The sequence below is a fragment of the Notolepis coatsorum genome (genome assembly GCF_963971535.1).
Source record: "Notolepis coatsorum genome assembly, chromosome: 15".
In the NCBI taxonomy this organism is placed as follows: domain Eukaryota; kingdom Metazoa; phylum Chordata; class Actinopteri; order Aulopiformes; family Paralepididae; genus Notolepis; species Notolepis coatsorum.
In genome coordinates, this window is record NC_140179.1 from 17,599,995 (window position 1) to 17,625,270 (window position 25,276).

The 25,276-nt window shown below is 45.3% G+C and overlaps 1 protein-coding gene across 1 annotated transcript in view; it reads right to left on the bottom strand.

The window, feature by feature from the left end:
• rbfox1 (RNA binding fox-1 homolog 1) overlaps positions 1-25,276 on the bottom strand; it is a gene marked incomplete at its 5' end in the record, with an annotated part of 220,593 nt that overhangs the window by 66,272 nt on the left and 129,045 nt on the right. Inside the window, 2 exon segments of the mRNA XM_084330289.1 lie at positions 15,964-16,025; positions 22,272-22,311. Coding sequence (XP_084186415.1) covers positions 15,964-16,025; positions 22,272-22,311 — 102 coding nt within the window.

The following is a 25,276-nucleotide window of genomic DNA, read 5'->3' on the forward strand; positions in this document are numbered from 1 at the left end:
TTAAACGTAGACGCTCACCTACCACAGATCAGAACCAAAATCGGGGGAACCAACCCCAGAATGTTGACAGTGACCCTAACACGGCCAGAACGGAGAGAGCTTGGCCTAGTAATCAGGCCTCACTCGGTGGCCACGTAGACCTCGATATGAGCACTCATGGGGGCGCCTTCTACGCGCACGCAGCCCATGGGGGAACCGTGGCCACAACCACATCCTCGGCACACATAGATGCCGGCGACGAGGGGACATCAGGAACCACGGGCCACGCCATGGCACCGTACGAGCCTGACCCCACCTCGATATTCGACCTTACTCTACACGAGACATCCAACTCTTATTTTATATTCGATACACCTCGTGAGGACGCACCCCTTTCCCCAGAGCTCTCGCTGGGCCTTGGACGAACCCGGGAAACCCCAGGACGCAACCCGTCCCCGGGACCCGGACCCACCCAGAACCTAGGACCTACCGCGCACTCAACCCCTATAGAATCCGAAACCGAAACACCGCAACCCAAAACCACGCCACACTTACCCTGGTACGAACGACATGAATGCCAGGGGGTTAAAGAGAACTGGAGATTAAACATAAATAGGAACATAGTCATCATGGGGGACTCTAACTTAAGGTTGTTACCCCCCATCCATAATAACTTAATACAGGTAGATAGCTACCCGGGTGCCAGAATCCATAACGCGATTCAAATACTTGAGCACCTTGAGACGTCTCCTAGTGTTAAGGCAGTAATTCTGTCGTTCGGTATCAACGATAAGCAAACCTGCAACGGGTATTTGGCAGCCAGAAACGTAAAAAGACTGAATACAGTGGCCAAAAGGGCATTCCCACAGGCACTTGTTTACATGGCGTGCATAAACGCCTCCTACCGCCTAAGAAACTCTATGCTAGTCAACATCAAGAGCTTAAATCAGGCCATACGCGAAAACACACTCCACATCCCGTTACTGGGACCGGGGTTATTCCAAACACAGCGTGACAACATCCACTGGACCCTGCAAACAGGGATCCACATGTGGTCACTGTGGAAAAGTAGACTAGAGCAACACATGTAAAAATTCTCCCCCCCCCCCCCCCCCCCCCCCACGTTTAAATACATAGATTTATAAATAGAGCTGTAAACCAAAACAAAATATATTCCAGAGTCAAAATTAGTAAGATTATAACCTCCCTTCTTTCTCTTATAAAAGTACAGGTTATCGTCAGCATGAATAGGACAGGGACGGTTTTAATCGCAATATAGTGCGTAGGTACTGAACAGGAAGTAAAGGCCAGCAGCAGTGTAACAGGTTTGGTGCCTCCCTTCTTTCTCTTATAAAAGTACAGGTTATCGTCAGCATGAATAGGACAGGGACGGTTTTAATCGCAATATAGTGCGGGTAAGTATTTTGGGTAAGTATCTACGGAGCACCCTTCAGGTAGGTTAGGTAGCCTAGGACTTAAGAAGTGGCGAACCACTACCAGATACACCGCAGAACTTAGGGACCCTGAAAAGGGGCCACCCCAATAATACTCCCCCACCATGAACCCCTTCGAAAAGAAAAATGCGAAACCGAAACGCATACCGAAACGCGACGTCCCTTTAGTAAATAAAAAGAAAACAACGGCAACGGACCCACGTAACAGAGGGGAATGGAGCCAGATCACAAATCACGGTTACGGCGAGATGAAATACGGAAAATCCCCCCTAATTGTAACTCGCGAAATCCTTATTCTGGGTGACGACAACACATCCTTACTGCCACCCGTCAAAAACAACCGGTTGCAAGTAGACAACTACCCAAAGGCAAAAATTAAGGATGCCATACGCATCCTTAAATACCAAACGCCAACGACAAACATAGCCAAACACGTTATATTATCTTTCGGCATACATGATAGAACAACAAATCCCTCCATACTATCAGGCCAACTCCTACAACAGCTCTGCCGAGCGGCGGAGGGCACCTTCCCGACAGCGAAGATACACATTCCGCTAATCAACGCCAATGGCCGACTACCACGTCAAATCTTAAATAACCTAGAACTTCTGAATGACCAAATTACCCAAACGGGACATGCGATACCCAAGCTAGAATCTGACCTATTCAAAACACGGAAAAATCAGATTAAATGGACGGAAGTCACGGGTAACGCCATGCTAGAAAATTGGAAACAACATCTGAATTTAAATACAAAACAGGACGACACCCCGGAAAACTGGGAAAAGTCTATAATCAATCTAGCCCCGGACTTCCAACCAACAACGAACCAAATCAACGCCCTCATGAAAGGCCTCTCCTTCGTACCCACTAAGGGTACAGATAAAGGTAAAGTGGAGAGACTGAAAAAAGATGTAGAACAGTACCATAGACGAATCAAATTAGGATCCTTCTTTGCGGATTTAGACAATGACGAAGGCACCAAGCTACCATTTACACACGCGTCCGACTGGACACCTCGAGATCACCAAGTCAACGCGGCAACCCACGACCTAATCAAATGTAATTTAGAATCGGTTAAGAGGACACGAACACGTCCGACCACGACAGAACAGAACCTATCTGGTCCAGAGGAGGAAGCGTTAATACAGTTAGCCAACAATCAGGACATAGTCATTAAACCGGCAGACAAGGGTAGCGCAATCGTGATACTTGGCAAAGACCAATACGTTAGGGAAGCGAACAGACAGCTTGCGGATACAAAATATTACAAACCCCTAGAGACCCCCATCTACGCCGAAACCAGTAGTGAAATCAAACATATCCTAGACTACCTCACGCTTAGAGGTTTTATCAACGAGAAACAGTGGGAATACCTGCGGGGACCACTCACCCCTAGACCGAGAATGCTCTATCTCTTACCTAAAATTCACAAAACCCCTGATAAATGGGCCTTCCCGTTTGAAATACCGGCCGGCAGACCAATCATCTCAGACTGTGACAGCGAGAGCTACGCCATAGCTGAATATATAGACCACTTCTTAAACCCACTTTCCAATAGACACAAAAGCTATATTAAGGATACAGGAGACTTCATCGACAAGATCAAAAACACTAGAATAACAGAACCCTCCTTCCTTTTCACGATAGACGTTGATAGCCTCTACACAAACATCGACACAGAACAGGGTCTGAGAGCAATTCGTGCCTGCTTTCTAAAGTACCCAGACAGAAAAAGACCAGACACAGCACTCATGAAGCTCTTAGAAATGGGCCTAACTAGGAACGATTTTATGTTCAATAACAAGTGGTACCTACAGATAAAAGGTACGGCAATGGGCAAAAAGTTTGCACCAGCCTACGCAGACATCTATATGGCAGACTGGGAGGAGACTCTCTTCCCAAAATGCACTCACCTACCGACCAAATACTTTAGATATCTGGACGACATCTGGGGCACCTGGCCACACGGCCTCCCCCAGTTCCAGAAGTTCATAGACACAATGAACCGACACCATGACTCCATAACAGTCAAGTATGTCACACACGAAACCGAAGTTGAGTTCCTCGACACAGTAACTTACAAAGGAACCAACTTTGAGGAAACAAGAATCTTGGAAACAAGAGTCTTTTTCAAACCCACAGACACCCACGCACTACTACACAGAGATAGTTTCCACCCCAAACACACCTTTAAGGGACTCCTAAAGGCCCAATTCCTGAGGTTCCAGAGGATCTGTAGCCAGGACTCTGATAGAAAACAGGCCAACAACATCTTGTGCACAGCCCTTAAAACTAGAGGCTACACAAGAACTGAACTGAGGTGGGCCAAGCGTAACTACCTCAAAGACAGAACACCACATGACACACCAACTCCACGACCCTCGCTCCTACCACTAATAACCACCTACTCGCAGTACACCGTAGACATAAACACACAACTCAAAACCAACTTCACCCAGGCGCAGAAGAACCGACACGTAATGAAGAGGTGGAAAATCATCTCGGCGTACAAAAGAAACAAAACCCTTAAGGACCTTTTGGTCAAATCCAAGTTCCCACCCCCACCCCCCCTGAAAAGGACACGGGCAAGTGGGGTCCCCAAACCCTAAATGAAACCACATAGATTAATCTAATTAATTCCGGATGACCCTCTTCCTTCTCATAGGGTACGGTTGACGGAACATAGCTAGAAAAAAAGAAAAAAGACCCCCAAGAAAAATAATATATAAAAAAATATAAAAAAATATAAAAAAAATAATATATATGGATAGAAAAAAAGAGGAGGAAGGATGTATGTATATATACATATATGCGTGTGTGTGTACATAATTTTTTCTCTATTAAAAAAGGTTTTTTTTTGTTAAATTTTTGAAGAAAACTCTTTTTTTAAAGAAATAAAAACAAAAACAGAGACCCCTACCCTTAAAAGGTACCGGTCAAGATAGGGTGCAACCCCTCCTACCCCCTGAAGGGACGGGCAATCACCAATAATATTAAATTTTTAAAAATAAAACATAGACTAAGTTCCAGAGGACCATGAAACCTTCTTACAAGGCATGATCTTATGGAACATATTCAGGGGGGGCAAGGTTAAACGATTAAAGGTAGTGGATATGATGTTACTCCATTTTAAGACGGAAATGAACCAAATATTTTGGGGAAATCCCTCTTGGAGATACTGACCACACCCGTTTCCTTTTTCCTTGCCTCCCTGGAACTCTATTTGACCCCTGACACTTCGCTTACCCCGGGTTACATTGGGAAACTCTTTTGTTTACCCCATAACCTGGACCCTAACATAGACGCTGACCATAATTAGCCACTGAGGAACTCCGAAGCCTAGTCTAGAGACCCCAAATAATCCATAAAACCCTTATACTTACCGTTGACCAGGGCCTTAAACCTAGACACCAACCTGATCCGACTACTAGGGACGGACAATTTTGAACCCTTAGACCCCCAAAAGAGGCTCTTGAGACCCTGACTGGGCCTCAATACCTTGACCCTGACCTAAGCTCTAACCCCAGCTAACCAATAAGTCAATCAATTAATCAATTAATCAATGGTTCAATTAACCTATCAATCAATCTGTTAATCAATCAACCACACCCAAACAACGAATCAATCAATCAATCAACGATTAAACTACTCATTCAATCAACCGATTAATTGTCATATCAAAATTAATCTAGGAACCTTCTGGAGTAACCCTATCCCACTACCACATAACAGTTGATCAGCCCTCTCAAGTACTAGACAATGGGGGCTTGACCTTTCACCATCGTAAGACGAGAGTGGATCATTAGCTGCCCTGCTACAGGTGTCGAACCTTCCTTTACCACACTCCAAGCGATTGATATGCGACTGGGGGGTGGGGTACAACATGACGGTTTGAAAGCCATAGTAGAACTCATTTCCATACATTAGGGAGGGAGACTTTCCACTACCACACTGTAGACAGATAACATGTGGGGGGGGTACTGGAAAGTAACAGGGTCCATGTAACTAGAATAGATATGATGAAAGGATCTTTGAATTATACTGTTACCAAAGGGCCCAATGCAATATAGTGTGTCTTGAAACAACACAAGGGGACCTGGTAGGATTGGAGGTCATACCCACACCACCGCTCTGCAAAGGGGCAACCCCCTCACTGCTACTGACAGTGGTTGGAATGTTGTTTCATAAACAAACTACAGGATCAATGAGATCCATAATGATAAATATTCATAAGGATAAAGGAGAGTTAGTATGGCTACAAAGGTTCTAAGGACAGTGTGATGTAGTATCAGACTGACTGCAGTGTTAGTATTGAAAAATAAATTAAAAAATTATTAATGAGAACAATGTTCTAACATTGTGTATACAGATGGTACTGGAACGATAACCCCTCTCTCTTCTGGTACCCACCGTCATCCGACATCCAGAACCAGTACGCCAAGCACACAAGCACATGCCGTGGGAGAGAACTCTCTCCAAAGTAACATCAATGTAACATCAATGTACACAAGCATATGCCATGGGAGAGAACCTTCTCCAAAATAACATCAATGTACACAAGCATATACCATGAGTTAAGACCTCCTCCAAAGTAACAGCAATATGAGGCCTCCGGGGCCATAAATAAACTGATCTGACTTTCTTTAACCTCTTTACAGAGGATATACCCTTTACTAACACATAACGTAGTGGGAAGGCCCCTGCACGACCACGGGGAGGGAGGGGAAGAGTTACACAGTGTATGAGGGGGCATCATATTGGGATAAACTAAATTAATACAAATGAACTGGGGCTACCTCACTGTGGAGGTCAGACCTCCGATACTATGGGTCAGGGGAATTTTACCTGTTAAAAGGGAAAAACCTTAGTAGACATGACCTAACAATAAATAACCTAAACAATAGGTCCTGACCTCAGAACTTTACTGAGATTGAGACACTGGGGGTTAGGGTTCATAGGTTGACAGGATATATTATGGGGTGACCCGGCACTGGGAACCTGACACGATGGATGATTCTCTGAATTACATTGTGACCAGGTCACTAGATGAGGTGTAGATTGAATTTGATATATTAAATCATGACCTGGGGGAATCTGAGTTTACACTCAAACCACTATCTGCAAGGGGATAACCCCTTCACCACCACACTACAGTGTTGGGACTGTTTACAGTACCACACTATAAGTTCAATAATATCAATAACAATACATTCCTTATGAGAAAGAAGATAGGGAGGATTAAAATGATTAATAATGACAGTGGGGGTTAGTGACAGGCTGACTGCGGTGATAATAATGGGAGGGATATTAATAGCTAGAACAATAATTTAAATTTTGATTATACAGTGGTTACTGGGTAATAACCCCCCTCCTGGTGACACTACCCATCACCATCCATCATCCAGAACCACTATAAAGAGCACACTAGCATATGCAATGAGAAAAGACCTCTGTTAGAATATGTCAATGTACACAAGCATGTACAATAGGAAAGATCCTTCTCTAAGGAGTGTTAATGAGAGGCCTCTTGACCCATCAATAAGCTGGGGTTGCAGTACCGTAGAACAACCAGCAGAGGGCCCCCCCCTTTTACATTATTACATATCAACAACTTCATCAGTGACGCGACAACTTAACGTTTTTAGAATCAAACAATTCCAAGTATCATCTCCACGACTACGTCTCTAATACATGTCTAATGTAAAACGTTAGTACAAGATTGGTTTGATAATAGAATTAAGGGGACTTTGAATCATACTGAGTGATTAGTTGGTGCACACGGTTTTGACGCAGATGTTGCAATATCTTTTAACTAGAGTCGCAGTTTCCCAGAACGGACAGCAGAGGGCACTAATCCCAAAAAACAGGTTAAAAGGTTTATGCCCATAAGGACCTATAGAGGGAACCATTCACCTCTGTTAATTATAAGGATGAAAGGGTGTACCATCATAATAATATTAGTAGTAATAATATTGACAATAATAATAATAATAATGATAAAAATAGTAATAATAATAATAATAATAAATAATAATAATAAATACAATAAAAATGATAATAATGATAGTAAGAATAAAAATAAGGACAATAAGGTCTGGATGTACGGCGTTCACTTATATGATAACCCCTCTCGGTTCTCCTACAAATCCATGGGTTATTATAAGATGCAACGAATAAATTATATGATAACCCCTCTCATTTCTCTTATAAAAGTCCAAGGGTTATCATAAGGCACGGAAAATATAAGTAATAACGAACTCTACCTTCCTTAAAAACCGTACGGGTTATTATGGCGACCAATAAAATAGTGACCTACTCCACTCCCTCCAGAAGAGGAATAAGGGTCACTATTGCAAACATACAGCATAATAACCCTACTCTATCCTGACTCTTTTCATAAGAAGAAAGGTGGACGCGGGGGACTATTTACACAATAACCAAAAGGGTTTATGACCCCCTCTACTCTCTCAGAGCAAGGACTGTTATAAAAACGACTGTATGAAATAATAATAGAAAAATAAAAAGAATAAGGCGGTATTATGTTACATGGTAGCCTCTCTCTTGTCTGTCAGAAACAACGCACGGGCTACTATGAGCTAAATCAAATAGGACACGACCGAGAAAAGAATCTGGAAACTGGAGTGGTCCTTTGAACCCATAATAGTTCCTTTTTTCGACCTCTAGACCCAGCGTGATATGCGTGCAAGGGACTAGTGAGTGTGCACTAGAGGCTAACGAAAGTTGGCCACTAAGCGACGGGCTTCTCTATTCCAAACTGGTACAATGTACCAGGGAGTTGTCACTCGCAAACCGAAAACCCTCACGTTCACCTGCCCGCGCCTATAAATGACCTGATTTGCATAGCGGCCGGTGGCTGAGCGATTAGAAGTTAATCCTGATTAGTTTTGGACATTGTTATTCACTCTACAGCCCCCCCCCCCCCATCAACCCCCACAATCCTCTCTGTTATTCACTCTACAGCCCCCCCCCCCCCCCCCCCCCCCCCAATCCTCTCTGCTCGGCCCGACGCCACCACTGACCTGTCTTATCTCTCCATGCAGAGGCTAACCTATAATGAGTGTGTGTGTATGTGTGTGTGTGTGTGTGTGTGTGTGTGTGTGTGAGTGTGTGTGTGTGTGTGTGTGTGTGTGCACCACAATTTGTCGCATGCTTGCGCACGTACACTATGATTTATGTTTGTTGTGCGTGTGTGTGTTAGTGTGTGAGTGTGTGTGTGTGGGTGTGCGCGTGTGTGTTGTGTGTGAGTGTGTGTGTGCGTGTTAGTGTGTGTGTGTTAGTGTGTGAGTGTGTGTGTGTGTTAGTGTGTTAGTGTGTGAGTGTGTGTGTTAGTGTGTGAGTGTGTGATTGTGTGTGTGTTAGTGTGTGAGTGTGTGTGTGAGTGTGTGTGTGTGTTAGTGTGTGTGTTAGTGTGTGAGTGTGTGTGTGCGCATCCAGACCTCAAATTCATAAAGTCAACTGTTTTTTTATGTACCCGGCAGGTTTAAAAGATGAAGAGAACAAAACATTTTAAGTAATAATCTCAAACATTTTCATATAAATAAATATGTATTTTGCCACTTTCTGTCACCAGTTCAAACACAGCAGTGATTCTACCTGCCTGTCTGGCAGGACATTCCTGTTGTCAACACTGGTGTCTGGCAGGACATTCCTGTTGTCAACACTGGTGTCTGGCAGGACATTCCTGTTCTAAACACTGGTGTCTGGCAGGACATTCCTGCTCTAAACACTGGTGTCTGGCAGGACATTCCTGTTGTCAACACTGGTGTCTGGCAGGACATTCCTGTTGTAAACACTGGTGTCTGGCAGGACATTCCTGTTGTAAACACTGGTGTCTGGCAGGACATTCCTGTTCTAAACACTGGTGTCTGACAGTTGATACTTCAATTGTATAGTATTGTATATTATATGGTAACTCAGAACATTGTACATATGTCTATACCGAACACTGTGACCTCATTTTCTTCTTCTAAATTACATGCTATACTATGTTATTTGATACTATCTTGTCTAGCACAGTCTCTGGAGCGTAACAGTAAGAAGCATTTTGTATGAAAGTATTCTGTACTTCTGTATGACAACTATTAAAGAAACTTGAAACTTGAACATTTTGGTTGTAAAGGCTTCCTCTGTCTAGACTGTAGTCAAACGTACAGCCAACTTCTAGGATGAGAACCTCTCTGTTATTCTCATGAACAACAACAACATCGGGGGTGTTTGCTGAAATATCAGAGAACAGTGAGTTGTCACTACACAGATTGAACATACACGGCTTCACACTGGTGCTTATACAGCACTGTTGCAGGTGACCCGAGTGTGGAACTGACACTGTCTGCAATCAGATCCACGATCCTATCATGCCTACAAATGTAGAGCCCTCTGTATGCATGACATTGATGACAACCATTGAGTATGTGAGACATGGTTTCTGTTATCTGTTCGTGACCATGGTGTATGCAGTGTGGGCTATGACTGCCAGGGAACCAGATGGAAAGGTTGAGCTTCGATGGTAAAACCTGTAGCCTAGCTTTTAAAGTGAAGATGATGATACTCTCATCAATAGCTAATTTTTTTAAAACTGCGTGCGAGACAGAGTGGTCAGCGGCAGGGAGACAAGCAAGCTTCCCTTGCAGTTTAAGCTCAGTCCAGTGTTGACGTTGGCGTTGTTGTTGTGCCGACATGAGATGGCCACAGGCATTGGTGAGTGGCAGTTCATGCCACGTTCCACAGATGTCAATGGTGGCCTTCACGCAGATGGTGGGGTCAGAGATGATCTCCTCAGAAACATTAACACACACACACACACACACACACACACACACACACACACACACATACACATACACATACACATACACATACACATACACACACACACACACACACACACACACACACACACACACACACACACACACACACACACTCATGGGGTGGAGCTCCTCCTGTCATGCCCAGTGTCTTCAGGCTGCGTCCAGTCCATCACCCCGGAGTTCCCCTAGTGTGCCGCCCCCAGACCTCTCTACTATCCCCCCTGATTACCACGATCTCGGGGAGGTTTTCAGCAAGTCCCGGGCTCAGGCCCTTCCTCCTCATTCGCCTTACAACTGTGCAATCTAGCTCCGCTCTGGGGCTCCCCTTCCCGGCAGCCGCCTTTACAGTCTGACCGTCCCAGAGAAGGCAGCGATGGAGGAGTACATCTCCGAGTCCTTGACAGCAGGCCTCATTTGGCCCTCGTCCTCCCCGGTGGCCGCCGGCTTCTTTTTTGTTAAGAAGGACGGAGGTCTCCGGCCCTGCATTGACTATCGCCCCCTCAACGAGATCACCATCAAGAACAAGTATCCTCTTCCTCTCATGAACTCCACCTTTGAGCCCCTCACCCAGGCTACCGTCTTCACTAAACTGGATCTCCGGAGTGCCTACCATCTGGTCCGGATCCGAGAGGGCGACGAGTGGAAGACTGCCTTCAAGACTCCCAGGGGTCATTACGAGTATCTGATAATGCCGTTCGGCCTCACCAACGCTCCGGCGGTATTCCAGGCGCTCATGAACGACGTCCTTCGTGACATGCTCGATGAGTTTGTGGTGGTCTACCTTGACGACATCCTCATCTTCTCCAAGACTCTCGAGGAACATGTCCATCATGTCCGCAGAGTACTTGAGCGCCTTCTCCGCAACCGGCTCTTCGTTAAGGCAGAGAAGTGCCGTTTCCACTCCGATTCCGTCGATTACCTTGGCTTCATCGTGGAGAGTGGCCAGACCCGAGCCGACCCCCGCAAGATCCAGGCCATGGTAGAGTGGCCGGAGCCCTCTTCTCGGAAGGAGCTACAAAGCTTCCTCGGTTTTGCAAACTTTTATGGGAGGTTCATCCGGAACTACAGCCAAGTGGCAGAGCCACTTACCAAGCTGACCTCTCCCTCCCTGCTGTTTGACTGGTCTCCAGCGGCCTGCGCTGCGTTCCCTCAAGAACAGATTCACCACCGCCCCGGTCTTGCTCCCAGACCCCAGAACCCAAGAGGCAGTTCATTGTGGAGGTGGACGCCTCGGATACTGGACTAGGGGCTATCCTGTCTCAGCGGTCGGCGACGGACCAGAAGGTCCATCCATGCGCCTTCTACTCTCATCGTTTCCTTCCTGCTGAGAGGAACTATGACATAGGGCAGGGCTATTCAACTGGCGGCCCGCGGGCCAGATCCGGCCCGCGGGATGATTCTGTCCGGCCCGCCAAAGATTACATGATAATAAAAAAAAAAAATAAAAAATAAAAAAAAAAAATATTTTTTTTTAATATTTTTAAATTTTTTATTTTGTTTTACTTTTTTATTTTCATGTCAACGTTAACACGCACAATTGAGCCAAAAGTCACCCAATTAATGACAGATTTCATTGATAAATTGAGGGAAAACTTTGCAAGTCGATTTGATGAATTTGACATGTCCAGAGAATTGATGCATTGTGTGAGCAACCCATTTGCCAATGTAGCTGCTATTTCCACAAAAGGACAAGAGTTCCTTGCATCACTTCACATTGATGAAGGTCTCCTGCAACTTGAAATAATTGACATGCAAGCATCATCTGCTCTGAAGCAGGCACTTGAGAATGAATCCACCACAACATTTTGGATAAAGTGTATTCATGTCAAGACATTCCCTAAAATAAAAACGCTGGCAATATCTGTGCTAACAATGTTTGGCTCAACATACACCTGTGAATCCAGTTTCTCTCACATGAATGCCATTAAAACAAGCAACGTGCCTCCTTGACAAATGAGCATTTGCATCACTGTTTGCGGGTAGCCCTCACTTCCTATGAACCCTCTTTCTCTGCCATTGCCCAGTCAAAGAAGTGCAATCGCTCTCATTAGATGTGTGTATGTAGGCTAGGCCTGTCTGCCCCCCACCCCCCTGATGTTTGAGAGTTAAGAGTGGACAATAAGTGCTAATAAGATGCTGTGATTTGCTGTTGTTGCACAGACATGAAGCACTTTTTCATAAGCTCAGCTGCACTATAAATGTGTTTTTTTGTTCAAGTGTTGATGTTAGAATGTTCAGATGCACATCATGCACTTGTTTGTTTTTTATTTTATTTTTATATTGAAATGTTGAAGAGGAGATGTTGCAGTTGTTGCACAGTCATAAATGAAGCACTTTCTGCAGGAGATGTTGCAGATGTGGCACATAAATGAAGCACTTTTTTTGAAAAGTATACTACTTTTGCAATGTAGTTAAATAAAAGTTGTGAAAATGTGGTTGCGTGTTGTGTCAAGTGTACATATATTCATAGCACGGGGAGGCGCCGTGGCAGTCCGGCCCCTGGCCCCTTGGGTTTCTGACAATGTGGCCCCCTGAACAATTTAGTTGAATAGCCCTGACATAGGGAATCGGGAGCTGTTGGCAGTGGTAACGGACTAACGGGCAGACGGAGAGAATGAACCAGAGCGTGGAATCTGCTCTCCGGTGTGTTGCCGCCAAGAAGCCTGCATCCTGGAGCTGGTTCCTCCCCTGGGTCGAGTACGCCATCAACTCCCTGGTCAGCTCCGCCACCAGCCTCTCGCCGTTCGAGGTATCTCTGGGCTACCAACCCCCTCTTTTCTCAGCACAGGAGTCGGAAGTGGCAGTTCCCTCCCTGCAGGTTCATCTCGACCGGTGTCGTCGTGTCTGGGAGATCACCAGGTCTGTGCTGCTCCGGGCATCGGAGCGCGCCAGTCGGAGAGCTAACCGACGCCGGATCCCTGCGCCGACTTACCATCCAGGGCAGAGGGTATGGTTATCCTCTTCAATCCACCGCCAAGAAGCTGAACCCCCGGTTCGTCGGCCCTTTCAAGATCCGGAAGGTGCTCAGTCCCACGGCGGTGAGTCTCAAGCTTCCAGCCTCCATGCGCATTCATCCTGTGTTTCATGTGTCCCGAGTAAAGCCTGTCTCTCTCAGTCCCCTGATGCCTCCTGCCCCAGATCCGCCTCCTCCCGAGCTGGTGGATGGACACCCACACTGGAGGGTTGGACATCCGACGCCGAGGACGGGGGTTCCAGTATCTGGTGGACTGGGAGGGATACGGTCCCGAGGAACGGAGCTGGGTCTCCCGCCAGTTCATCATGGACCCCGCCCTGATCACGACTTCCATCGTGCCCATCCGGAGAAGCCGAGGCTGGGCAGGTCGCCGGGTGGCTCCCGTGGAGGGGGGGGGGTACTGTGAGGGCTGGCCCAGTACTGCGTGTTTCTCAGCGCCAATTACCATCACGCACCTGAGAGGAGTTTCCAATCAGCTCGGCGGGAGCACTCTTATACTCGGTTTGCTGATCATTCTGTGTCGGGTCGTTTTGTCACCACCAGCTCTACTGCTGTTCCCTCTCGTTGTTTCTCCAGTGCACCCCTTGGAAGTTGCTGCTGTGTTTCTCTCTCTGCCTCCGTGGACCCGTGGACCCGTGCCTCGTTACCCACTTAGACTTTGCTTTTGGTGAGTTCATTTTGAGGACTATTTTTCCATGAACTGCAATCCTTGTTCTGTCCTGGACTCTCCGCCTTGGTTCCGTTTTTTGTGTGTTTCCTACAACACTGAAGAAGTGTAGATTTGTTTGGTTACTGGACTCTGCCCTGTATTTTCTGCGTTCTGGGACTAATGAGATTCTCCGTTTCCTTTTCCCCGCAAGTTGGGATAACCTAAGGCTGCAGCGCTGCAGAGCCGCAGAACCGCAGAGTAAACTCTGCTAAGGACAGCGCTGCAGAGCCACAGAACCGCAGAGTAGACTCTGCTAAGGACAGGGCTGCAGAGCCGCAGAGTCAACCCTGCTGTGGGCAGTGCAGCAGAGCCCTACTTGACTAGATACAAGATACAAGATACAAGATACAAGATACAAGAGTTTTATTAGAAGACATTCCCCTCTAATGGAGTTACTGTTTTGTTGCACATTTCTGTTTTTTGTGAAAATAAATACGCCCGTCGTTTTTGGCTAACTCTGAACTACCTGTCTGTGTCGTGCTGTTGGGGTTGTTTACAAAACCTAACACTATGAACTGAACTAGTTCATTTAAAAAATTGTGAACTGTGAACTGAACTAGTTCATGTAGAAAGTGAACTTTCCCAACACTGTGGGCTGGGTACACATGTGTCGGAGGAAGCATGTGATAGTCTCCGCCCTCCCAGACTGACGGTAGGGGGTATAGTGCGCAACGACCAGGAAGGGGATTGGGAATTGGCATAACGACTAACATAGGGATGGGAGAAAAACGGGAAAAAGGAGGAAAAAAAATCCTTCCATAGCAACACAACTATCACCGACGTCCAAGAAGGGGGATCCCTCTAAGGCAGCGGTTCCCAAACTTCCCAAACTAGCGGTTCCCAAACTAGCTCGCGCACCCCCCAATGGGTTTCTGTTAGAAAAAATTGTTGCTGGTCTCCGTGCACAGATTTAATTTTTATTTTATCTCTTCCCACGGCGACTATGGATAGGGAATTTCTTTATTTAATTAAAATGTTCACGACAATACTCTGCCAGCATGTTTAATATCCATAATACCAAAGGTTTGACTAAGATTTGTATCACATTTTATTGTAAAAAAAAAAAAGAAAAAAAAAGTCTTTTACCACCATTAGCCTTTTCATGTCACGCACCACCTAGAGGGCGCTCGCGCACCACAAGGGGTGCGCGCACCACAGTTTGGGAACCACTGCTCTAAGGTTTCTCTCCTCCACATTGCCTGTGGTGCTTTTTTCCTATTGCTAGGTTTTTAGTGAGTTTTTCCTTACCTTCGTTGGGGTATGTCTAGGAGGAATGGTTGCATTAATTTAATTGATTTAATTTGGATTTCATGGTGTTTTGTTCTTGATTTATTGTGATGTTCAGTGCGACCATGGTCAGCAGAGGGCGCTCTAACCTCACCAGAGCTGCTGGTGTCTGCTGGGTCACAGACACCTCTCACCTGGACCAGCAGACGGCGCTCTAACCTCACCAGAGCTGCTGGTGTCTGCTGGGTCACAGACACCTCTCACCTGGACCAGCAGAGGGCGCTCTAACCTCACCAGAGCTGCTGGTGTCTGCTGGGTCACAGACACCTCTCACCTGGACCAGCCATACAAGGGCTTTGAAAACCTGCATACACTCTAAAAAAAAAAGACGTGTTGAAATAACACAGGATGTGTTGTCTTTAACTTAACAAGTATGGGTGTGTTGAAAAACAACAGAACATTCAAAGTTAAAATCAGCACAATTCTAACACAGGTTGTGTCTGTTTTTTCTTTTTAACACATCTGTGTTTAGTTCAGGACAACATATAGTCGCCACTGGAGAGGAGAGAGGAGAGAGGAGAGAGATGAGAGATGCGAGAGGAGAGATGAGAGAGGAGAGAGGAGAGAGGAGAGAGAGGAGAGATGAGAGAGGAGAGAGGAGAGAGGAGAGGAGAGAGAGGAGAGATGCGAGAGGAGAGGAGAGATGAGAGGAGAGAGGAGAGAGAGGAGAGAGGAGAGAGGATAGGAGAGGAGAGAGGAGAGAGGAGAGGATATGTCTCTTACTTGTCACTGTATGCAGCAGCTGTGGCAGCAGTAGGTTGATATCTGTAGGCAGAGTAACCACCCTGTAAAACACACACACACACACACACACACACACACACACACACACACACACACACACACACACACACACACACACACACACACACACACACACACACACACACACACACACACACACACACACACACACACAGGAGAACAAAGGTGGTTAAAGGGGACATGTACTGCTATTCCTAGCACTATTTGGGCAACTTTACACAATTCCTGTTAGTCTATTGAATACATCTGTACGTATTTTTTTTTTTAAATGCATTGTTTTATATTTCTAATCAAGTACTCAAAACCATCATTTTTCAGCTCCAAGATTTCAGGCTGTTATGGCCTGGCTCCGCCCATAAGCACTTTGAGTGACAGTCAGTCCACACAGTCTGCGACTGGTAGACAGAGAGAGAGAGAGAGAGAGAGAGAGAAAAAAAAGACAGGCCGTCTCTTCCTTTCGTTTTTTCTCTCCCTGCGGCAGCTTGTGTGGGGGGGGGGGGTCCTCCCTTCCTCCCCCCTCCCGTGTGGCGTGGCAGGTCCCCCCCCCCCCCCAAGTGCTCCCTCCCTCTCTCTCTCTGTTTCCATCTCTCTCTCTCTCTCTCTCTCTCTCTCTCCCTCTCTCTCCCTCTCTCTCCCTCTCTATCTCTCTCTCTCTCTCTCCCTTCAGAGTATGCAGAGGTGTCGGGTTTCAATCTGCCTCGCAGTATGAGGAAGTGGGCGGGCATTAGCTACAACCACAGAGCCAATCACATCACTGTCTTCTACCCAGAGCCTGAATGACGTGACTCAGGCCTTCAAATCAGGATGGACTAATTTACTGGAGCAGGAAATTATCTGAGCTGAATCAGAGCAATCCGCCAATATGGTATTTAGAGACTAAAACACATTGATACTAACTCCTATTACTATAATACAATGCTAGAGACTGAAAAATGACATTTATAGTACATGTCCCCTTTAAGTGAGTCAGGCTGAAACACAGTGTACTTAATGTCATTGGTACAGACTGGTGGTCACATGGTCACATGGTCAGGTGGTTCTGGTGGACCTGATGGTCACATGGTCACATGGTCAGGTGGTTCTGATACAGACTGGTGGTCACATGGTCATATTATATCCTCACTGACTGTGGATGACGGTTGTGTAAATTTTTTAACATTTTATACTTGTATTAATTTAATGTATTGACTGATGAAAATATCAGGATAAACAGATGAAAGGGAAAAGTGAACACAGTCTTTCATGTTGACAGGATAGTTGTTAAGTTATATTATAATATATGTCATGGATATATTTATATTTTGTCTTTACATAATCTTAAATGCTAATGGAATATTTGGTATAAATTCTTGGGATACGTGTCAAAAAGTATATGTAATGTATTCACTGGGACAGCTATGATATAAAGTATATTTAATGTATTCACTGGGACAGCTATGATGTAAAGTATATTTAATGTATTCAGACAACTGAACAGCTATGATGTAAAGTATATTTAATGTATTCACTGGAACAGCTATGATGTAAAGTATATTTAATGTATTCTCTGGGACAGCTATGATGTAAAGTATATTTAATGTATTCACTGGGACAGCTATGATGTCAAGTATATTTAATGTATTCTCTAGAACAGCTATAGTGTAAAGTATATTTAATGTATTCTCTAGAACAGCTATAGTGTAAAGTATATTTAATGTATTCTCTAGAACAGCTATGGTGTAAAGTATATTTAATGTATTCTCTAGAACAGCTATAGTGTAAAGTATATTTAATGTATTCTCTAGAACAGCTATAGTGTAAAGTATATTTAATGTATTCTCTAGAACAGCTATAGTGTAAAGTATATTTAATGTATTCTCTAGAACAGCTATGATGTAAAGTATATTTAATGTATTCTCTAGAACAGCTATAGTGTAAAGTATATTGAATGTATTCTCTAGAACAGCTATAGTGTAAAGTATATTTAATGTATTCTCTAGAACAGCTATGATGTAAAGTATATTTAATGTATTCTCTAGAACAGCTATGGTGTATATATATATAAAGTATATAAAGTATATATAGGAGAGGCATCATATTGGACGACATGAAGAGACAACATGTGAGCGGCTGCATCACCATGGAGACAGACAGACGCTGCATCACCATGGAGACAGACAGACGCTGCATCACCATGGAGACAGACAGACAGACGCTGCATCACCATGGAGACATACAGACTGACAGACAGCTGTATCACCATGGAGACAGACAGACAGACGCTGCATCACCATGGAGACAGACAGACAGACGCTGCATCACCATGGAGACAGACAGACAGACAGACAGACAGACAGACAGACAGACAGACAGACAGACAGACAGACAGACAGACAGACAGACAGACAGACAGACATACAGACAGACAGACAGACAGACGCTGCATCACCATGGAGACAGACAGACAGACGCTGCATCACCATGGAGACAGACAGACAGACGCTGCATCACCATGGAGACATACAGACAGACGCTGCATCACCATGGAGACAGACAGACAGACGCTGCATCACCATGGAGACAGACAGACAGATGCTGCATCACCATGGAGACAGACAGACAGACAGACAGACAGACAGACAGACAGACAGACAGACAGACAGACAGACGCTGCATCACCATGGAGACAGACAGACAGACAGACGCTGCATCACCATGGAGACAGACAGACAGACGCTGCATCACCATGGAGACAGACAGACAGACAGATGCTGCATCACCATGGAGACAGACGGCACGCTGTATCATCAGTTTGACTCTGCTCTGACATCACTGACTCTGCTCTGACATCACTGACTCTGCTCTCTGTGTCATTACTGACTGACTCCAGTAATTAACGTCCCCACAGGCAGCTGTGTGTGTGTGTGTGTGTGTGTGTGTGTGTGTGTGTGTGTGTGTGTGTGTGTGTGTGTGTGTGTGTGTGTGTGTGTGTTCCTAATGTTTTGTTGTTGTTCTTCAACTAATAAGAACAATTATTGGAATCTTAAAATAGACAGCAAATATCGTAGCCAGTTTTTATCTTTTTTGTATCCACTTTTTCTCCTTATTTTTCTCCCATCCCAATTTCGTGTATCCAATTCTCCCCTCCCCTGTCTTGAACGTTGCTCGACTATGCCCCCCACTGGTCGGTTGTAGTGAGGATAGAAGCCTTGCATCACGTGTTCCCTCCGGTACACGAGGAGGCAGCCTGTCACATCTTTTCACACTACCCCCGCTACTTCCTGTCTCTGCTGTACAGGCGTCCCCCAACCGACCTGTAGGAGTCGCTGTCCCCAACGTCCAGATTACCACCCATCGACTTCCACCCGCTAACTCTGCCAATGAGTTAGTATGACAGCCGGCCCAAGCCGGAGGCAACGCCGACAGCCGGATTCGAGACCGGAGTCTCTTGCGCTGGTGACGAGCGCAATGTCGCTCCCCACCACGCTCACAGTGAAGCCCCCCCCCTCACCATGCTCACAGTGAAGCCCCCCCCCTCACCACACTCACAGTAAAGCCCCCCCCCTCACCATGCTCACAGTGAAGCCCCCCCCCCCTCACCATGCTCACAGTGAAGCCCCCCCCCTCACCATGCTCACAGTGAAGCCCCCCCCTCACCACACTCACAGTAAAGCCCCCCCCCCCCTCACCACGCTCACAGTGAAGCCCCCCCCCTCACCACGCTCACAGTGAAGCCCCTTCCCCCCTCACCACCCTCACAGTGAAGCCCCTTCCCCCCTCACCACCCTCACAGTGAAGCCCCTCCCCCCCTCACCACACTCACAGTGAAGCCCCTCCCCCCCTCACCACACTCACAGTGAAGCCCCCCCCCCCTCACCACGCTCACAGTAAAGCCCCCCCCCCTCACCACCCTCACAGTAAAGCCCCCCCCCCCTCACCACCCTCACAGTAAAGCCCCCCCCCCCTCACCACGCTCACAGTGAAGCCCCCCCCCCTCACCACGCTCACAGTGAAGCCCCTCCCCCCCTCACCACGCTCACAGTGAAGCCCCTTCCCCCCTCACAGTGAAGCCCCTCCCCCCCTCACCACACTCACAGTGAAGCCCCTCCCCCCCTCACCACACTCACAGTGAAGCCCCCCCCCCCTCACCACGCTCACAGTAAAGCCCCCCCCCCTCACCACCCTCACAGTAAAGCCCCCCCCCCCCTCACCACCCTCACAGTAAAGCCCCCCCCCTCACCACCCTCACAGTAAAGCCCCCCCCCCTCACCACCCTCACAGTGAAGCCCCCCCCCTCACCACCCTCACAGTAAAGCCCCCCCCCCTCACCACCCTCACAGTGAAGCCCCTCCCCCCCTCACCACACTCACAGTGAAGCCCCTCCCCCCTCACCACCCTCACAGTGAAGCCCCTCCCCCCCTCACCACCCTCACAGTGAATCCCCTCCCCCCTCACCACCCTCACAGTGAAGCCCCTGTGTGTGTGTGTGTTTCTCCGTGTGTTTCTCTGTATGTGTGTGTGTGTGTGTGTGTGTGTGTGTGTGTGTGTGTGTGTGTGTGTGTGTGTATTCATGCTGCTTGTCTCTCTCAAAGCAGAAGACGTTAGTAATTTGCTGGCGATAGATCTGGTTGATGATGATGTTTATAAAACCCTTGAACAAACCCTTTTTCTTTTTGAAGCGGGTTTGATTATGAATATGGATTTCATATTATTTCATTCATTCATTATTATTATTATAACCATCACCATCATTATCATCATCATCATCATCATCATCATCATCATCATCATCATCATCATCATCATCATCACCACCACCACCATTATCATCGTCATGGTAACGCCACACATAGTTCCAGTCAGTTTGTTTGCTCAGAGCTGTAACTCCATCACATTATTACAGTCCTGAATACTCTTTATACAGTACTGTGTACTTCCCATGTATTACTACCTTTCTACACGCCGTATTCACAACGGTCTGTATTCACAGCAGTACATACTGTGGCAGATATCACCCCCCGTCCCATGGATATGTGAAGGACGGGAGGTACTACTGCCACGGGAGGAGTGGAAGCAATTAGGTAGCTGATTAGTACTGATAGAACACACTGGGGGCAGCGGTGGCCTAATGGTTAGAGAAGCGGGTTTGTGACTGGAACGGTTGCCGGTTCGATCCCCGGGACCGGCAGGAAAAATCTGCCGCTGAAGTGCCCTTGAGCAAGGCACTTAACCCCCAACTGCTCCAGTGGAGTTGCTCAGTGGCCAATGGTGTCAGACTGTGATTGTACTGGGCAGCTCCCAGGTATGAATGGAACTGTGTGAATGTGAAGCAGGGCATAGCTGAAAAAGAGCATCTGTGCTCAGCGAACCTACCCTGGGTAAATAAAGGTTAAACAATTAGATCACCCACATCCCACACACCAGACACACACACTATCATACACTAGGACAGATAGAGTTGAGTTGAGAGGAGGTGAGGTAGGAGCTAAGTACGGAGAGAGAGATTGTTGTTTGACGGAGTTAGTGAGGTGAGAGGAGAGGTGAAAGCGAGAAGGTGTTCATTGTGTACTGGACCCTAGACTGGCTGAGAAACCCCCTTGTGTACTGACCCTGGACCGGAAGACTACCCTGAGTATTGAACAATCCTTTCTTTTGTACGAGAGCCTGATACGTGTTTTGACCCTGGGCTGTTTTTGGATTACCCTATTGCCCATTGGACTTGTGCTGTTAAACAATAAATATTATTTATTTATTGAAATTGTGCTTGTGTGGACATAGAAATAGTTTGTTTTGGTGTCGAGCTTGAACAACACCAGGCTCGTCACATTATTCACACCAGTAACAGTCTGTATTCACAGCAGTCTGTATTCACAGCAGTAACAGTCTGTATTCACAGCAGTAACAGTCTGTATTCACAGCAGTCTGTATTCACAGCAGTAACAGTCTGTATTCACAGCAGTCTGTATTCACAGCAGTAAATATATAATATAATATATTTCCTCACAATCGACACAACCTGTTATTTTAACACCTGCGTTTTGAGAGGTTTCGCTAATCAAGTATGACAGATTGAACCTTTAAGAAACGTTGCAAAGTGATTGTCGATGGATGGATGGATGGATGGATGGCTGGATGGATGGGTGGATGGGTGGATGGATGGATGGATGGATGGATGGATGGGTGAATGGGTGGATGGATGGATGGATGGCTGGATGGGTGGATGGATGGATGGGGGTGCCTGTTTGGAAGAGGGAGCACACAGAATCATACCAGCTTTTAATACTCACATATATATCTGCACCATAAAATCCGTCCTGGTAAACAACACTGCAGAGGATGCAAAACACAAACAAACAACAAACAACAGACAGACAAACAAACAAACACAAAACAAAGTAAACGGAAAAAAACATTCATATTAGTGCAAGGTTACATGCATGCAGCGACTGGGCGATGTTACCGCCACTAGATGGTGCTATAGATAACATTCAGCCACTAGATGGTGCTATAGATAACATTCAGCCACTAGATGGTGCTATAGATATCATTCAGCCACTAGATGGTGCTATAGATAACATTCAGCCACTAGATGGTGCTATAGATAACATTCAGCCACTAGATGTCACACTGGAGTACCATCATGCCATTTATCCAATCAGGTGCATTCCACGTGGGGAAATGGAAATCATTGGTTCATTTGGTTGCCATATTCTAACTCTGTTAAACTAAGCGGTTTAGAGATTTTGGACGTGTGTGAAATGATTTGCAAAATAAATCAGCCTTGTTAAGACGAGCAGCAGGTTGTAGTTTATACTGTAGACTAAACTACAAGTAAAACTATGTTGTTGAGCAAGATTGGTACATTGCACTCTGCTGTCGGTGTGATAATGTGTGAGTGAATGGGTGAAATGTGAGGACAAATTATAAAGTGCTTTGGATAAAGGCTGTTATATAATTGCACCATTTAAGGTTTTTTATAGCTATAAATTAATTCATTAACCTCTTAACCTGTTAAGCCCTAGCCCGATTTTCTGAAAATCTGCCTAAAAATACATACCTAAATAAATGGAATATTGCTCCACTTCTACCAAGGCCCATTTGCATGTTCTTTATATCTAGGGACATCTATGGACCTCAGTGAATGTATTCCCAGTGTCAGAAACATTGTGTCTTTTACTAGGCTTGAGTAAATTGTGATGAAACAAAGGAGAATATAAATTATGATTTTTCTTTGCATCTTTGACAGTGAATAACACCATGCTAAAAATATCCAGACATGAAAAACTGCCACTGAGCTCGTTCAGCACCTTCTTGAGATCACATGTACAAATAAATCTAAGGAAATGAATAAAGGGAAGATGATTAAACAGAAGGTTTTGTAGATACAGTACTGAATTCTTCCATCCGGACACATGCTATTTGAAATATGATTATATTAAATTAGGGCTGTCAGTTTATCGCGTTAATTAGATTAATTAATTACACAGCAAATTATCGCGTTATGAAATTTAACTCAAAATTAATTACAATTTTTTTTTTCTTTTTTTATAATTTTTTTTTTGTATCTCATTCATTCCATAAGAATGTAGAATACACATTTACAGACTTTTTCTTATTTTTATATGGCCCATTTGCATGTTCTTGGTATCTGATTCTAGGGACATCTATGAATCTCAGGGAATGTATTCCCAGTGTCAGAAATACTGTGGGCTAGATCCACAAAGAATGGATTGCACGGTGCAAGTTGCACCCTTACTTACAATTCATTATGAATAAAAAATGGGGGACCCTGATGTAAACAAGACGAAAGTCTTTCTCTGGTCTGCATCCCCTTAACAATTGTGTGCCGTATTGTACCCATTCTGCAATCTGTTAATAACATTTTCATTCAATCAATCAATCTGCGCGGTGATTGATTGAATGAAAACTTTATTTTGAGTAAATTGTAATGAACCAAATGAGAATATCAATAATTTTTTTTTTTATCTTTGACTGTGAATAACACCATGCTCAAATTGACCAGACCTGAAAAATCTAAGCAAATTAATAGATGGAAGATGATTAAACAGAAGGTTTTGTAGATACAGTACTGAATTCTAGCTGCCATCCGGACACATGCAATTTGAAATATGATTATAGAATATAGAATATCAGGCATAAAATGGTTATGCGATTAAAATGCGATTAATTAGATTAATTAATTACAAATCCTGTAATTAATTAGATAAATTTTTTTAATCGCCTGACAGCACTATATTAAATATATAATGATAATACCTTATTATAGCCAACTTGGCTGATCTATGGATCAGGCCAAATCAACTCTTTCAAATGACCGTGTTCAAATTGGATTTAGTATCACCAGGCGTGCATGAAGAACCGAGAATGAAATCTACTGTAAATACAGTCAGCTTTTTATTTTTGCGACAGGTCCGCCATTTTGGATCGGATTGCAAGGCAGATGGTTGCAAAAACTTTCACAGAAGGTAGACACACTAACTGCGCTCCAATCTATGCCAATAACGTTCAGTTTTGTGATGGATAATCCAGAGAAATAAGAGAAATAAAAACATTTCATACACAAGTAATTTGCGTGCAGGAAGCTGCAATTTGCTAGGAAATGTAGTTTTTCTAAATTTCAAGGGTCTTCACTCTTGGATACATTTGGAAAAAAAAACGCTACTTAATGTCATACAGTCTGGAGAGATTGATTTATGACGTGATGTCATGTTGGGACCGGTATCGGACCCGTCAGGCTTTAACCCTTTCACTGCCATACGACAGAAGGTTAACCCTTTATCCGCGGAGCTAATGATGCTAATGATGGAGCATCGCCGTCGGTTGTGTGATAGTAAAGGGCTAACCTTCTGTATTGTCACAGTGAAAGGGTTAAGAGGTTAATGCTGAGGATCTCTGGATGAAACGTTGTAAGGAGGCTGTTGCAGCTGTACAGAGGTGATCTGATTGGTCAGTTAGTTAACACTATGGTCGCCAAAACCGCCGTACCACGTCTTTCCTCGCCATGCTCATTCTGCCAAAGACGCCGTACCATGTCTTTGATATCAATATTTCAAAAATCTGTGATCGAAATCATATTTCTCCCCTGGAGACTTGAGATCAACTGTTGATCCCCTCTCAACTCTCCAACGGTTCAAGAGTGCCATCTGGTGGCCGATCGGCGGATCGCCCAGAGCGGAAACAGGAAATGGAAGCTGGTGCTCATTTCAATTCGGTCCGATCACTCGGTAATAGTACCAGGACTCGAGCTAGACACAACGGATAGCAATCCGTT